This window comes from Phascolarctos cinereus, unplaced genomic scaffold (assembly GCF_003287225.1).
Source record: "Phascolarctos cinereus isolate Bilbo 61053 unplaced genomic scaffold, phaCin_HiC Scaffold_1;HRSCAF=81, whole genome shotgun sequence".
NCBI lineage: Eukaryota > Metazoa > Chordata > Mammalia > Diprotodontia > Phascolarctidae > Phascolarctos > Phascolarctos cinereus.
This window is the reverse complement of record NW_027555514.1, coordinates 128620206-128636376: the sequence shown is the minus strand read 5'-3', so window position 1 is coordinate 128636376 and position 16171 is coordinate 128620206. Positions and strand designations below refer to the sequence as shown.

General features: G+C 37.0%; 1 protein-coding gene across 3 annotated transcripts in view; it reads right to left on the bottom strand.

The window, feature by feature from the left end:
* The window catches only part of CTTNBP2 (cortactin binding protein 2), a 193285-nt gene that overhangs the window by 47999 nt on the left and 129115 nt on the right, over positions 1 to 16171 (bottom strand). For all 3 annotated transcript variants that reach the window (XM_020976040.2, XM_078154098.1, XM_078154100.1), the window contains 2 exons: positions 3948 to 4100; positions 3590 to 3777 (listed from right to left, as the gene is read on the bottom strand). In XM_020976040.2, the coding sequence (XP_020831699.1) occupies positions 3590 to 3777; positions 3948 to 4100 (341 nt within the window). The remainder of the gene's footprint in view (positions 1 to 3589; positions 3778 to 3947; positions 4101 to 16171) is intronic.

The following is a 16171-nucleotide window of genomic DNA, read 5'->3' as shown; positions in this document are numbered from 1 at the left end:
TAAAGTAGCAATATTTGTAAATTTAAGGAGTTAAGAATGAATAAGAATACAAAGCAGCTCTTCCAGATCAAAGGGGCTTATATTCACTTTGAAAAAAAAAAGTGCTAATTTTCAGCAACATGCCACATAATACTTATGGTAGTATCATTTTTTTCAGGAAACTGTATTGGATGAAATTCAATTTTTTCTACATCTTGTCACACTGAGGTCATGAATCAGACTATTTACTGTTTAAAGAACTCCAAACTTTTAAACTATTGTGAAATATGATATAGTAATTGACTTTTCTCTTTCATTTTTGATGAAATAAAATCTCTGCAATGTCAAATAGAATTTTGAGAAGGAAATGTGAAATGTAGTTATGGCATGGTAGAAGCAAAGCAAAATAAGAGACTTGGTGGGGAGGGAGGGGAGAGGTTATCCAAGAACACAGGTACCATGAAAGTTCAGTTTTTTATTATCATTTATAAATATTTTTGTTTCTAACTATTACTTCTACATACATCTTTTCATAATCTTTCTCATGGAAATATTCCCATATGAATTCTTAACTCAAGATTTATAAATGAGGACTATTACAGCATCCAGACGTTGTTGAAAATCAGTTTATGGTTTAAGTCACACTCCATGGTGTGCAGGTGACTTGAGATTCCAAGAGGCCAGGCCCACAGAGTGACAACTCTGGCATCTGCCAGTCAGCCAATAACAGACCCAGAAAATTAACTCTAGTTCGAGACCAGACTAGTTAGCTTTAGAAAAGCTTATCACCAAAATATTGGCTACCAAGTGATTTTTTTTTTTGGAGGGGGCATAACAACTTATGAAACTCTCTACCAAGGTGCAGAAGTAATGATGAAGATGATAAACATTTATGTAGCATTTTAAGTTTTATAAAGCTCTTTACAAATATTATCTCATTCTATGGTCTCAACAACCCATAAAGTATATGTTCTTATTATCCTCATTTTACATTATTATTCTCATAATTATTCAGATAAGGAAAATGAGGCAGGCAGAAGTTAAGTGACTTTTCCAGGATCACAGAGCTAATAAATGTGTGAGGCTTCATTTGAACTCTGGTCTTCCTGACTCCACATCTAGTGCTCTATTGATCTGCATGGCTGACAGGAATTCCAGAAACCAATGAGATTAAAAATCACATGTAGTAATGATCCAAGATAACGCTGAAGGACTCATGATGAAAAATGCTATCCACCCTCAGAGAAAGAACTGATGATATCTGAATATAGACTGAAGCATACTTTTTTTTTCACTTTCTTTATTTTTCTTGAGTTTTTTTGGTTTTTTTTTTCACAACATTACTATTATGGAAATGTTTTGCGTGAGTACACATGCATAACCTATATTGAACTGCTTGACTTCTTGATGAGGAGTAGGGATGGGGAGGGAAGAAGGGAGAGAATTTGGAACTCAAAAGTTTTAAAAACAAGTGTTTAAAATTGTTTTTACATGTAACTGGGGAAAAATAAAAATTTTTATTTTTATTTTTATTTTATTTTATTTACTAAAAAGTATCATGTGTAGCACTGAACTATGCAAATAGATGTGAGAGTGAAAAATTTAAAAGAATTGCAGGGATAAAAATGATCTTTTTAAAAAAAACCCAGCTTTCTTACATGATGGCAAGAAGGTGAAAGAAGAAATTAATAACAAGAGGCAGTTAAATGCTTTAAGATTTGTTCTGTTTACCTTAAGTCAGAGTTCTTAACCTGAGGTCTGTGAACTCTTTTTTTTTTTGATAACTGTATTTCAATATAATTGGCTTCCTTTGTAGTACTATATTTTATTTTATGCAGTTAAGAACATGATGCTGAGAAGGCCTCCACTGGCTTTGCCAAGCTGCCAATGGGTTCCAGACCCAGAAAAGTTTAAAAAGCCCCCTCCAAATCCTTCCCCCACTCTAAGGCTGCTGATATGCTACAGTTGCTGTTCATTCTTATATGTTTTCCTCCAGAATGAATTTTATTGATCTATCTGATCTGCTTCTTTTGTAAATGAAAACACTGCTGGTTGGTCTGTCTCTGTCTCTCTCTCTCTTTTCCCCCTCCCTCCTCCCTTTCATCCTCCAATCATTCAGACACAATGGAAAAGAGAGCAGTATATGAAGCTTGGAGCTGTCTTTTCCAAAGGAAAAAAAAAGCCAGCACTTTGCTTATTGCCTGAAATAATGCCAATGCTGCAGGATGAAATCTGGCCTATTCTGTATGTGGGCATGTGACCTGAAGCAATGTAATTCATATTTTAATCATGATGAGGCTGTAAGAATATCAATAATAGGAGGAGCTCAGACACATGCTACTGATCTCTGCACACCTGGTTTGAGGGTTTGTAGTGCCTTTGGTCATAAGCCATAAAACCCTCATTGGGCAATCAATCTTCTGGTGGGAAGAACTTTTTAATAAAAATGCTAATCTTCTAGCAACAACCGTATCTTTTTCATGATGCCTAAGACTAATAGAACTGCAAAACTCTTAGCTCACCTAACAAAATCTTACTTCCACTGTTTATATAGCTAAATCCTGACCTATGCCCTCAGGCTAAGCTTCAAGGATAGTACCCCTTCCTATAACATTTAGTGGCATTTTTAATGGAATACAATAATATGACATCCTATAAAATATGGATTTCATCGAGGGACTATATAACTTCTGGTCCTTCTGCAGATCACAAAACAAACTGAATGGTGATCAAATCTAACAAAACTAGTTGGCTTAATTAGTTATTTCAGACTGACAGCTATGAGGACATGATAAAAATGTTACTTAAAAATTAATGTACACATGTAATGTGTACAAAACTAGTTGGCTTAATTATTATTTCAGATTAACAGCCATGAGGACATAAAATGTTACTTAAAAATTAATGTACACATGTAATGTGCCTTTTTAAATTTTTATCTTTTGCTCCAAATCTGTGATTTTATCAATGTAGGGAACTCCGTCAAGTGATGCAGATAGGTAAATCTCTTTGTAACTTCTCGTCCAGGGGTAGGGAACCTGTGGGCCCCCTAGGTCCTCAAGTGTGGCCCTTTGATTGAATCCAAGAAGTTCTGTGAAGTTTGGATTCCGTCAAAGCACCACACTTGAGGACCTAGAGGGCCACATGTGGCCTTGAGGCTGCTGTTCCCCATCCTTGTCTAGTCTAACAAATCTGCTTGGAGCACTGAGGAGTTAAGTGAATAATAAATGCTCATAGTTTTACAAGCAAGTGTATATCAGAACCTGAACGTGAATCCACATCTTCTTGCCTCCAAAACTGGCTCCCTTATCAACTATGCTACAATGCTTCTCAAGTAGTGTATAGGTATATGTGTGTGTGTGTGTGTGAGAGAGAGAGCATACGCGCGGAAATTACATGATTTATACATGTGTTTAGAAATGTATTATATACACACGTATAAATCTATATACATCAATGTATATAGATGGTACAATTCATATATCAAAGTAAAGGAAATATAGTACAACCTTCCTTATGATTTAGTCAATTAGAGATCACAGCCCTTACTAAGCTTCATTCAGAACACTGGATGGATAGGCCAATATGTTAGCTCCTCCTTCTCCATTACCTTATTCATAACTTTCCTTCTTAAAAACCTCTGTAGCAAGCCACGCATTGGTTCTCCATCCCATCTTAGCTGAACCCAACGGAAATGTTGCTGGACCAACAAATCAGAGCCCTGGAGACGGGATTTGGCAATTGTCCCCAACAGAAAGCAGTTCTCGTGAAAGTAATAGGATTCAGAGGTTCCATTTCCTAAAAATGAACCAAAGGTAACAAAGACATAACAATCAGGTTTCATACAGGCCACAATATGGAAGAAATGCAAGCTTAGCCATTAAAATAAGGACAGACATTTAAATTATCCCAAATGCAAGGAACCAAATGCAAGGAGATGAAGGCTTCCTGATTTGCCCTCTCTTTACCTTTTTGAAAAGTACACGGGTTTTCAGTGCCACGATTTTCAAGTGGTGCCAGAAAGTCTCCCAATAGCTCAGATAATGAAGCTTTTTCCAAATTCTCCAAGACAATGATGACTTTCTTACTTACAGGAGGTTGTTTCACTGGGATGAGACAAGCTATGAGAAAAGGAACAACAAAAGAATTAAAGATTTAATAAAATGGAAAGCAAAAAAAAGTATCTAAAAGAAAAAAAATGCAAAAATACAGTCATTTGCCCCCCTTCACATAGAATAAACAAGTGGCTAAGTGGCACAGTGGATGGAGCACTGGCCTTGGAGTCATGAAGATGCATCTTTCTGAGTTCAAATCTGGGCTCAGACATTTACCAGCTTTATTACCCTGGACAAGTCACTTAACCCTGTTTGCCTCAGCTCCTTCAACTGTAAAATGAGCTGGAGAAGGAAATGAGGAGCTAGAGGGCCACATGTGGAGAAGGAAATAGATTAGCCAAAAATCACTTCAGTATCTCTGCCAAGAAAACCCCAAATGGGCTGACAAAGAATTGGACGTGACTAAAATGATTCCATGACATGGTGTAGTAGAAAGAACATTAGGTTGTGAATCACAAGACTTAAGTTAAATACCTAACTCTGCTGCTCCATACGTGACATGAGACTTTGACAAGTCTCATAACCAGGCTGGTGTCAATTTCCTTATCTATAAAATGAATGGAGTTCAGAACCAATTAATAAAAAAAATTTTTTTTCTTGAGCATTCACACAGTGCTTTATAAATATGATCTCATTTAATCCTCACAACCACCATGGGAGATAGGGGATATTATTATCCTCATTTTACAGTTGAGGAAGCAGAGGCAAACACAGGTTAAGTGACTTGCTGAGAGATCACAGAGCTGGTGTCTGACACTTAATTTGATCTCAGGTGTTGCTGACTCCAGGCCCAACACTGTGCTACCTAGCTGCCTTGGTGAGGGTGGGGAAACAGGATAGCATAGGAGATACCATCAGACTGGTGCTTTAGGAAAATGACTTTGGCAGTTGAATGGAATATGGTTCAAGGAAGGGAAATATCTGAGCCAGGTAGACCACAAGGAGGTTATCTCAATAATGCAGGTGAGAGGGGACGAAGTCTCACAGTACTAGGGCAATGCCCATGTGAGTGGAGAAAAGGGGACATATATGAAAATTGTAGCTTTAGAGCTGGAAGGGACCTCCAAGGTCATCTACTTCAGTCTCATCTTACAAATGAGGAAACAGAGATTTGGGGTGGAAAATTAAGTGATTTTTTTTCAAACTCTTATTGATAGTAAGTGGCAGAGTTAGGATTAAAATCCCAGTAGGTCCTCTGACTTTGAATCCATCACTGAGTTGAATAAGATGAAATCCATTTTAATCTACAATCTTTTCAATACATTCAGTTAAATTCGCCAAGCACTGACCAAAGGAAAGGTGTTGGGCTAGGCACTGAGGGTGCAAAGTATCAATGCAGAAATAAGACAGTATATAGAATTGAAGTTCCTTTAAGCCAGAAGCTGTCTGATTTTTGCCTTTGTACTTCCCAGGGAACTAAAAGTCAGATAAATTGAGAGATCGCTGTTAAGTCATACAACTAGTTTTGGTGGAGGCAGGATTAGATTTTGTATTCCAGTGGTATTCTCACTATGGTATGGATTAATAAACATATATGCTTATACATGTATGTACACACACGCAGATAAGTAATTCAACAGAAAGAGGAAAGAAGATAAACCTGCTACATATTAATTCAAAATGAGATAAATAGTTACAAAAATTAATATTTTATGTAGGAAATAGATTGGCTAAAATATCACATGTAAGTTTATCATTTACATAATATAATCACTTTCTTATCAATGAAAAATTCTGAAAAATTAAATTTAAAAATTTTATTTTGAAGCTTGAGAGCCTTTATTTAGCTAACGCTCCCTAATTTTTTGAAAAAAAGAAAGAAAAGAAAGATCCATTTGAGATGTGAAGGATCATCCTACATTATTCCAACAAGCCAATAACCACCTAGTCTCTATTCTTGATGTTGTACTAATAATTCACTTTCACATTCAGAAGAACTCCTTGTGTTTTTAATGCCTATTCCTGAGCCTGAAATAGCTTTTTGAATTTTATCAAGCTCCCAGGAAAACAAATCTTCCACAACCTCAAAAAATGCCTTGGCTGCTCCCAAATTTGATTTGTATTCTGCAGTAAGCCATCACGTGAGCATCTGCTATGTGCCTGACTAAATTATTTTCATCATAAACACTACAGCAGTGAGGCTGCTGTAAGGTTCTAATTCTCAAGAGACTATGATATTTTCCAAAGATAACATTCATTACAGAGATGCGATGAACCTGTAGGTATAAATAAGCTATTAATTTTAATTAATTTTAAGCACATATAGACTGTTTTTTAAACCTCCTAGCGACAAAACAAATTGACTAGACTCAAGAGTATATGCTTTTTGTTCATTTAGCCATTTATTTACTTGTTCCTGGCAGCTGGAGGTCTTGGCTTGGTCTCCTCTCCTTGTACAAACGTGTCTGGTTCTCCACTCATTTTCAAATGAGAATGGAGCTGCTAGAAACTAGGTGAATAGACCCAGCTGGAACACGTCTGTAGAAGGCATAGCAATGGATAAGTCATTCTAATGGTGACCACAATCAATGAAAAAGCACCTATCAAGGGCTTACTAACTGCCAGGTGCTAGAGAAACAAAGAAAGGCAAAAGCACAAAAAAGTCTTTGCCCTCAAAGATTTTCCATGCTAATGGTGGAGACAACCTATAAATAAACAGGTGCATACACAATAGATAGAGGACAGATGGGAGATAAACTTAGATGAGGGGGTTCTTATTTGGGTCATGGATACAAATTGTGTCATTCTTTATTTGTGTCATGGACCCCTTTGGCAGCCTGATAATACCCACAGACCCATTCTCCAAATAATGTTTTAAATGCATTAAATAAAATACACGGGATTACTGAGGAAATCAATTATACTAAAATAGTTATCAAATTTAAAAAAAGCCAGCTTACAGACCCCAAGTTAACAACCCCTGCCTTAGGTCACATTACCAATGATCTAAAAGCTTAATCAAAAAATTCTAAATCAAAATTTACCTCCTCTTACCCTTAGCACCCCATCGCAACCTCACATTATTATAGGAAATGACATCTTATTTAAGAGAACACTGAGGCTATCTGACCTGAATACCCTCAGTTCCTGGTCTCAATTCCTCAATCCCTCCTTTTTCCTCTTTTTCGATAGTCTCAGAAGAGATATCTTCTATGCAGGCAGTATTAAGGCTACTTTTTCTTCCTGGGCCATTCATTCTCCTCCCTCTCTTTTCCTGTGTCATGCTCTAGCAATCAAATAAATCATCCCCCAGCTCTCCAGCATCTTTGTTTTCTTTCTTTTCATTGGCTCCTTTTCAGCTGCCTATAAACACCCTAGTGTCCCCAACCCAAAATAAATAAATAACAGCCTTCTCTTGACTACCCCCCCTACCACTTCTAGGCAATGTATCATCTAAACTTCTTGAAAAAGCAAGTCTATACCCAATGTCTCCATGCCCTTACCAGGCCCTTTTCCCTTTAATACCTTACACTTGGCATTATCTCCACCCCCAACCCTCAACTGAAATCAGTTTTTCAAAGATCAGCAAACTTAACAACATTTGATTTCTGCACAGCTTTTGACAATACCTATCACTCCTTTCTTGGCTTCAGAAAAGCCACCCTCCTGGTTCTCCTCTTACTCGTCTCCTCTAACTGTACCTCTGCTGGTTCCAAGGTTCTGTCAGTGTCTATCTGTCTGTCTCTTCTTTTTCTCAGCAATCTCATTAACTCCTAGGATTTCAGTTATTATCTATGCAAATGCCTCCCAAGTCTATCCTCAGAGCTGACTTCTTCCCAGAGCTCAAGGCCTATGTCTGTCTTTACCTGCCTATAGGCTATCTCCATCTGGTTATATAAAGGGACCCTAAAACTCAACATATCTAAAACATAAGTTTATAATCTTTCCTCCTAAAGATGTTTCTCTTTATTACTTCACTATTTGCTTATGGTACCATCATTTAGCCTGTTTCCCTATCTTAATGTTGGAGTTATCTTTTATAATTCCTTCTCTCTCACCTCTCATATCTAATGGGTTCTCAAGTCCTACCTACTTCTAAATATCTCTTCATATGTTGCCTCTTCCTTTTCCCCACTACTACTAATCCAGAAGAGATCTTCCTTACCATCTGCCTGGATTTGGCCAATAGGTCTTCATGCTTTGACTCTCTCCTTTCCAATTCATCTTTGAAACTTCCGTTAGCTTTAATTTTCTCCCATGGAGACCTGGCCATACCAGTCCTCTGCTCAAAAATCTTCAATTGCTACCTACTATGTGGAGAGTTCTTTTGCTTGAATGTCAAGGTCCTCCATTAATATTTGGTTATTCCACCTTTTGTAGCCTCATCATGAACCAGACTACTCTCCTGCCCCAACCTTCCACTCTGATACCCTTTGAGTTTTTCTTCCTGAAATCCTAGGATGACATTGTTCAGATCCAGAAGGGATATCAATGGATGCCAAATAATCCAAGCCTCTCATTTTACACATCAAAAACTGGTGCTTTTAAGAAGGTGAAGATAACTTGTTCAGGATGAGAGAGCAAAGAATGGCAGAGCTGAAATTCTAATCCAGGTCATCTGACTCCAAATGCACACCTCTTTACGTGTGTCTCCCAAAACTACTTTTGAATTGTGACAAAGATCTCTCTGGCAGGCTGCCTCCTTAGCCGGTTCTATTTTCCCTGTCAAATTTTCAGGCTTCTACAGATCCAACTTTATCCATTTCATGTTGGACAACACTCTTTCCTATTTCTGTGACCAAGGCTCATGACAGATGCATATCAGTTCCATGCATACCATATATTTAAATGCTATTTTCTTTATAACATCTCCCTAATGATTTACATCTTGATATTTCAAAAACAACTTTTATTAGCTTGTTGGGCACCTTTAAAAGTATGGATAAGGGCACACTTATCAGTGAAGTAGAAAATTCCACCCCACCTTTGTCTGGGGGTGGGGAGTCCATTGTAACCTCTACTAGCACTGGGGGAGTAGACTTTTTTTTAAATCACACTCCAGAAATGTAGTCACTGAATTTAGAGTACTAAGAATGTGAACTAATTTTTGAGAGATAAACTTAAAAAATTAAAGAGAATCAAACATCTATTGATGCAGGATCAAAAAATGTAGTATCACTCTAAGTTAATACTAATAATCTAATTATACATAATTACTAAAACATTAACTGTTCTTATAAAATGTGGTTATTTCATAAGTTCAAATTCAAATTTTTACTCTCTCTCCCCCTTTCTCTTTTCCCCCCTACTTCCACACCTCCCCCACTCTACACACACACACAGCATTTTAACAAAATAAAGTTATCATTCACTTCTTGCTGTTGTTCAGGCATTCAGTCATGTTGGACTCTTTCTGATCCCACGGACCATTCTGTCAATGGGGTTTTCTTGCCAAAAATGCTGGAGTAGTTTGCTATTTCCTTCTCCAGTGGATTAAGGCAAACAGAGGTTAAGTGAGTTGCCCAGGATCACATACCTAGTGTCTGAGGTCACATTTGAATTCAGGTCTTCCTGACGCCCAGCACTTTACCCACTGAGCCACCTGGCTGCCCCTTTCTCATTTACTGTTGTATCTGATTAAAAAAAAAAAGTATCATTCACTGTTGCATTTGATTTAAAAAAAATCTGTCCTACTAACCTAATTCCTTACTTAGCCTTGGGTAGAAATTTGACTCAACTCTATCATGCTAGCATCTTACCCAAAATGACAGAGCCATATGATTATTTCCAGACAACAGCAATGTGAGAAACTAGATGTATTAAAAAACTGAATCTCATTAGCTTAAATGCTAAGTCTGTTTTACATTGTCTTAAAGTTTATCTTTTCTATTTTTAGTTTCCCCCCCTCATTTTCTCAATTTTTCACTGTATCCATTTTAGATTAAAAAAAAAAACCACACACACCACAGTACAATATTTCCTTTCCTTACCCAGTGAACCAGAGAGACAAGCCTCAAGGGGGTTTAGATGCTAAGATCCCAGCATGCCTGCATTTCCACGAGCTATCTCCCATATCTGGATTGTACTCCCTCCTCAAATCTACCTGTCAGTCCTTGTCTTTCTCCAAAGCTTAGCTGAGGCCCTATCAATTTCACACTGTGTTTCCCATACTCCTTAGATACTAGTGCTCTCACCTTCAAATACGTGTATATTTCTCCCTAAACCCATTTAAATTAGGATCCTTGAGGGAAGGGACTGTGTCCTCAATATACTGAGCATGATAGATACAATGTTTGTTGAACTCAATTCCTGAAATACTGTTACTAGATGTTTTTTCCCCCTCCTAATCTTCTCCCAGTCCCTTTCCCCACTTTCTCCTAGGCTCTTCCTTTGTCCTTACTCATTCCCTTCCTCTCCCTCCTTTCAAGCCTAAGGCTCCCTCTTTAGATGAATTAAGAGTAAAGGCCAGATGTTTCTTATACAAATAGGTTTCAAATATACCCATTTTATTCATACTTCCAACTGCGGTTGAGCATTGCTATGCCTAAGTGAGATTGGACTAGTTCTTCCTCTGAAGTGCAATTTAAGACTAAAGTGAAAAGATCTGTAGTCAATTCTCGGTGTTTCACCTTCCCTATACACCACCCCCTCCCAATAAATACATCTGAAGGGGACGTAAAGTTTAAGATCAATCCAGTCAACTAGCATTTACTAAATGCCTACTAGATGCCAGGCATTTTAGTGAGCATGACCCAGTAGTCAGTCAGTACAGGGGAATATTTAGTAGGTACCTTTGGAATCACAAGATCATAGGAAGGGAAGGAACCTCCACAAACCAATACATGCAACCAAATGAACTGACTTTTAAGTAATCAATCAATCAATCCTTATTAAGCAACTACTATGTGCCAGGCACTGTGCTAAGCACTGTAAGTACTGCAGATTTTTAGGCAAATTAGTGTAATTTTCTCCCTTTAAGATCCTGTTCAAATGCCACCCTCCTACATGAATCCTTTTCTGATCCATTCAAATGGATGGATTCCCTCCACCCCAAATTATCACGTATCTATTTTGCATAATCCTGTAATGTGTAATCATACATATTATCTCCCCGAATAGAATGTAAGCTCCAGGGCAGAGACTGTCTACTGCCTCTGTATCCCCAATATTTGGCCCACAGCAGGTACATAATAAATGTTTGCTGATTATCTGAAAAGTAGTTGGGTTCTTGCTTACCACAGGATTTGATCACTTATGATACTGAGGGAAAAAAATTAAAACAGGGCAACCCAATGAGGTTTTCCTATCTCTGTTATTACACAGAGTGGGTTAGGAAATTTGGAGTTCCCCTTTCTCGGGAAGACAGAAAAAAGCCTGTCCTGGATTCAAATTCTACCTCAGATGTGCCTTGAGTACATCACTTAACTTCACCTTTAGTAGGTCTGTGAAATGGGGCTAATAACAGATAATAAAGGAGATAATAAAAAGACCTACTTCACACAGTTGTTGTGAATATCAAAGGAAATAACATGTATGGCAGTTTGCCAACTTTAAAGCTTCATATAAATTCTACCTATTATTATTATTATTTTATTTTCATTATGCAGCCTTAAGAAATTCATTTTTATCACCAGGTTGACATTATTACACATTAGCACGTTGCTACCCTACACTTTGAGCCTGTGCTCAACAGGATCTAGGAGGAAGAAGGCAATTCCAATTCTCTTATTGGTTTTGAACTTAGCTTCCACTGAATAGTCCCTCAAATTTAACTGGCTTGCCAATACTCCTAAGATGCCTGCCTTTAGCATTTGTTTTCTTGCCCTTTCTTTCTTCCAACTTCCCTGCTACCATTCTGGATTTGTTATTATTGCTTCATCGTGGGTCCCCTAACAGCAATGAGTCCCTGACACTTCCTCTTATGGCTCGCTTAATAAACCAAGAGAATCAATGATCCATTCCTGTCTCATAGCCCTTGGAAGTGCTTTACCAATTTATTCCCTTTTCCCTTCAGCGTAGGAAGGTAAAGAAAGGTATACTGAGAATCTCATCAGGTCTGTGCTAGAGCCTCAATTAAAATTTATAGCCCCTAAAATTCCAGTCTGTAGTTTCATCACTCTCAGTTTCCGTGAAACATTTTTTGCTCTGCAGTTAACTTTACTGTATAAAGGACTGACTTGCTGAAGCTTCCTTTAGAGATAGAAAAAAGAATGGTGATGTTTGGCACCTGTTTATTACTGACATAAATCAAAGTAGCATAGTGGATAGAATATTATACTTGAAGTCATGAAAGACCAGAGTTCAAATCATGGCTTTATCACTTATCAGTTATATGATTCTGAGCTAGTCACTTAACCTCAACCTCAGTTTTTTTATTTGTAAAATGAGGATAACAGTAGTATCTACCATATAAGATTGATGTGAAGTTCAGATGAGATAATATATATAACATGAACTTTAAGGATCTATAAAAATATTCTCTATTATTATTAATGAAAGCACCTATATCCTATCCTTGTGTGTAAAATATGTAATTTTACTGCATAAATAATGAAGTCATAGGTTGGGGATTTTTTTTTCATTATGTTACTCCCCTCCTCAAAAAAAAAAAAAGCCACTAAATCAAATCCACGTAGGTCCGCATTGGCCTCAAGGCTTTCCATCAGTTTTTCTATGACAGGCCACATGGTTCATTGGACAGAACATTGGATTTGGAATCAGAAACCTAGCTCTTGCTATTTAACTATCTGTGTGACCTTGGGCAAGTGATTAAATCTCTTTAGGCTTCAGTTCTTTATCTGTAAAACGAGGAGGGTTGAACTAGACAGCCTGTGAAGGCCATTCCAGTTCTAACTCCGTCTTCTTATGATCACTCCTCCCAGACTTCTCCAATACTATTTCTCAGTATCCTTCCATTATGGTTCTTCTATTCTAGTCAGGCTTACTGTCTCTAAAACACCATCGCTGATTCTTTTTCTGGAAAGCCTTTTCTTCCATTTTCTTTGCTAATATTATCCATTGAATCCTTTAAAACCTAGTTTATTAGTCATATACCCCAGCAAACTCTGGATCCCCAGTTAACTCTATCCCAAAGAAATACAATTAAATTAATTTGCATATTCTGTTTTGTTTTACTTTGCAAATGTTCTTAAATTCACAGAATCATAGCTAGAGAGCTGAAAAGGGTTCTAGAGGCATTAGACTCTTTTTCTATGATTAAATAGCAGAATGGATTCATAATTTCATCATTCAACAAGCAATTATTGAGTGCTGACTATATGCCAAGCACTGATAAACTAGGTGCTGGGGATACAACAAAAACAATCCCATCAAAATAAGTACTCCTTCCAACAGTGCATTTCACAACATATTTACGTATTCCATCTCAACTATGTGACTCTTGCTTACCTGGCCTTCTCAATGTATTTGATGTCTTCTTCTTGTTCTTTTAACATGTAACTGCCATTATACCATCATGGTCATCTATTTATTATTGACCATTCTCAATACATGATCAACTTACTTTTCCAAATCAGAAATTTCTTGGATCCTATCTTTTATATCACTTCTCATACAGAAATTATCATTGGTTATATATTTCAGGCTGATCCCACCATATTTTTCTCCAATTACCTCTGGGTTTCCTGCATTTTGATGCTTACACTAATTATAAGGTACCACAATTAGTAGTCATATAGAATCATCCAAACAATACTGGTGTTAAAAAGATAGGGTCTGTGTTAAAGAAACAAATTAAGATTGTTGGTTGTACTATGTAATTTCTAATCTTTTCTCTTCTTCCTATCCAGAGGAGTGAGCATGATGCAGAAAAAAGAACACTCAAATTCTGAGTCAGAGAAACTGAGTGTGAATTCTGCCTCCGCTACTGACTATCTATATGACCTTGGGCAAGTTACTTAATCTCTTTGGGCCTCAATGTCCACATATGTAAAACCACATTGCAAAGTTTCCTTTTAACACTAGATTTATGCCCACCTGAAGTGTCTTTTCAAGATTAATATATCAGTGAACCAGCTCATTGGACATCCCCATCCAACTGCACATCCTAGACTGCACAGTAATAATGCAGGTCAAAGCATACTAGTTTCACTTTATTTTTTTCTGTTTCTTTTTTTGTTTTTTCCTTTTGGTCTGTTTCCTCTTCCACAATATGACTAATGTGGAAATATGTTTTACATGATTGCACATCTATAACCTATATCAAACTGCTTACCATCTTAAGGAGGGGGAAGGAATGGAGGGAGGGAGAAAATTTGGAACTCAAAATTTTTTTAAATGAATGTTAAAAATTGTCTTTAAATGTAATTCTAAAAATTAAATACTATTTAAAAAGAAAAAATATGGTATTATTTTTGCTTATGCTGTTAAATTACTAGAAGGAAGGCCCAACTTGGCAGAAATTGGGGAGAGATATGGAATAAAAGCTGAATACTTAATAAGGGATGGCAAGTATAAAAGTGATTGGAAAAAGTGGTTAGATCATGGAAAAAGACTGGTATCAATGGCCAAATTTTGCTAAAGAGTATTGGTTCAGTGGTAGTTGAGAGACAATCAAATGTAATTGTCTACGGAAAACAGAGCTCCCACTTGAAATACAGTGTTTGCCTATTTCTGCTAGGCTTGCTTGGACTTTTTGAACTTCCAAGTGAAGTTAACATGTATTATGTGCAGATGATCATTTCCAACTGGCATGAGAATGAATTGGTGAGGAGTTAGATATATACAAGGATGGAAGACAAAGTGCTGTGCTAGGTTGAGAAATGAGAGTTTTTAGATTCACATTCATCTTGGGAAAGGTATACAAACTGGAAGGCAACCAGAACAGCATGATCAGGATGTTGAAGGACCTTGAGATCACACATAGGAAGACTGAAGTAACTGGGGATGTTCAGCCTAGGGAAGAGAAGACTTAGATGGACAAATGAAAAAGTATTGGAAGGACTGTGAATAAGGGATCCGTAGTTTGTTGTAGACAGCAGAACCAGAGTCATGGATGGATGTTGGAAAGAGGCAAGTTTAAGAAAAAGACAAAACACAATAACCCCTTACTAATCCAAGCAGTGTCGGCTTCTCCTCACTGGAGTTCTTTGAGCAAAGGTTGAATGGACATTCATTATGAATGTTAGAGTTTGGAATTCTTATTCAGATTTCAGTTGGACTAGATGTCATCTGAAGTCCTTATCAACTTAGACTGTATTTTACTCTTCTATCTACTTGAAATGTACTGGACAAGTATGTTATGCATTTTCCTTAAAAAGTATCAGGAATATTAAAAGCACATGTTTCCCACGTAGGATTTAAAACATTTTAAAAAACAATTGGGACTTAAAAATTTACTCTCTTATTGTACCACCAGTCAGTCATATCAAATGATAGTATAACCCCAAATTAAACAGTCCTTCTTTTTATTGTACTTTTAAAAAATATGGAATCAAGGGACTGATAATTGTATGTCATCTTTGAGGGGATCTGTATGAGTTACTGAAAGAGAAAAGAAATTAGTTCCTGAAAAGAGGAGACAGTTAATTGTCAAGAAGAAAGAACATGTGAGAGACTTGAACAGTTAACCCTCTTGGAGAAAATGTTTGTGAGAGACTGACAGTTAACTGACATTGGAGAATGAGCCTGGTAGGGACTTGGAAAATTTACTGTCATCCTTGAAAGAGTCTGGAGTCATTTTGAAGAAAGTGAATGTAACATTTTCATTTCTGCTGAAAACTGAACTGAGTTAATTTTTACTCTTTAGAAGAGGAAGACACTTTTATGGAGAAGAAATTCTGAGGGGAATTTCTGAGGGAAACCAAGACATATTAACATCTATGCAAACTCAAACAAACCTAAGTGCTATATTCTTAGGAGAGAGGTGCAGTTAACTGCCAATTCTAAGAAAAATTGAGTATAATGACATTTTGAGAGGATATGAGTTAATTACATTTTTTAAGAAAATGAATTATCTGACTGCAGTCTCAATGTTTTGGAGGAGTCAGCAGCGATAGCCAATGGTGAGGGAATTCTAGTCAACAACTTCTTTTGCCTACTTTTCCAAGGCACAAAGACTCTGGCTGTGACTTTTCTCACAGGTGCTAAATGACTTCAACATTTATTCCTGCCCTTAT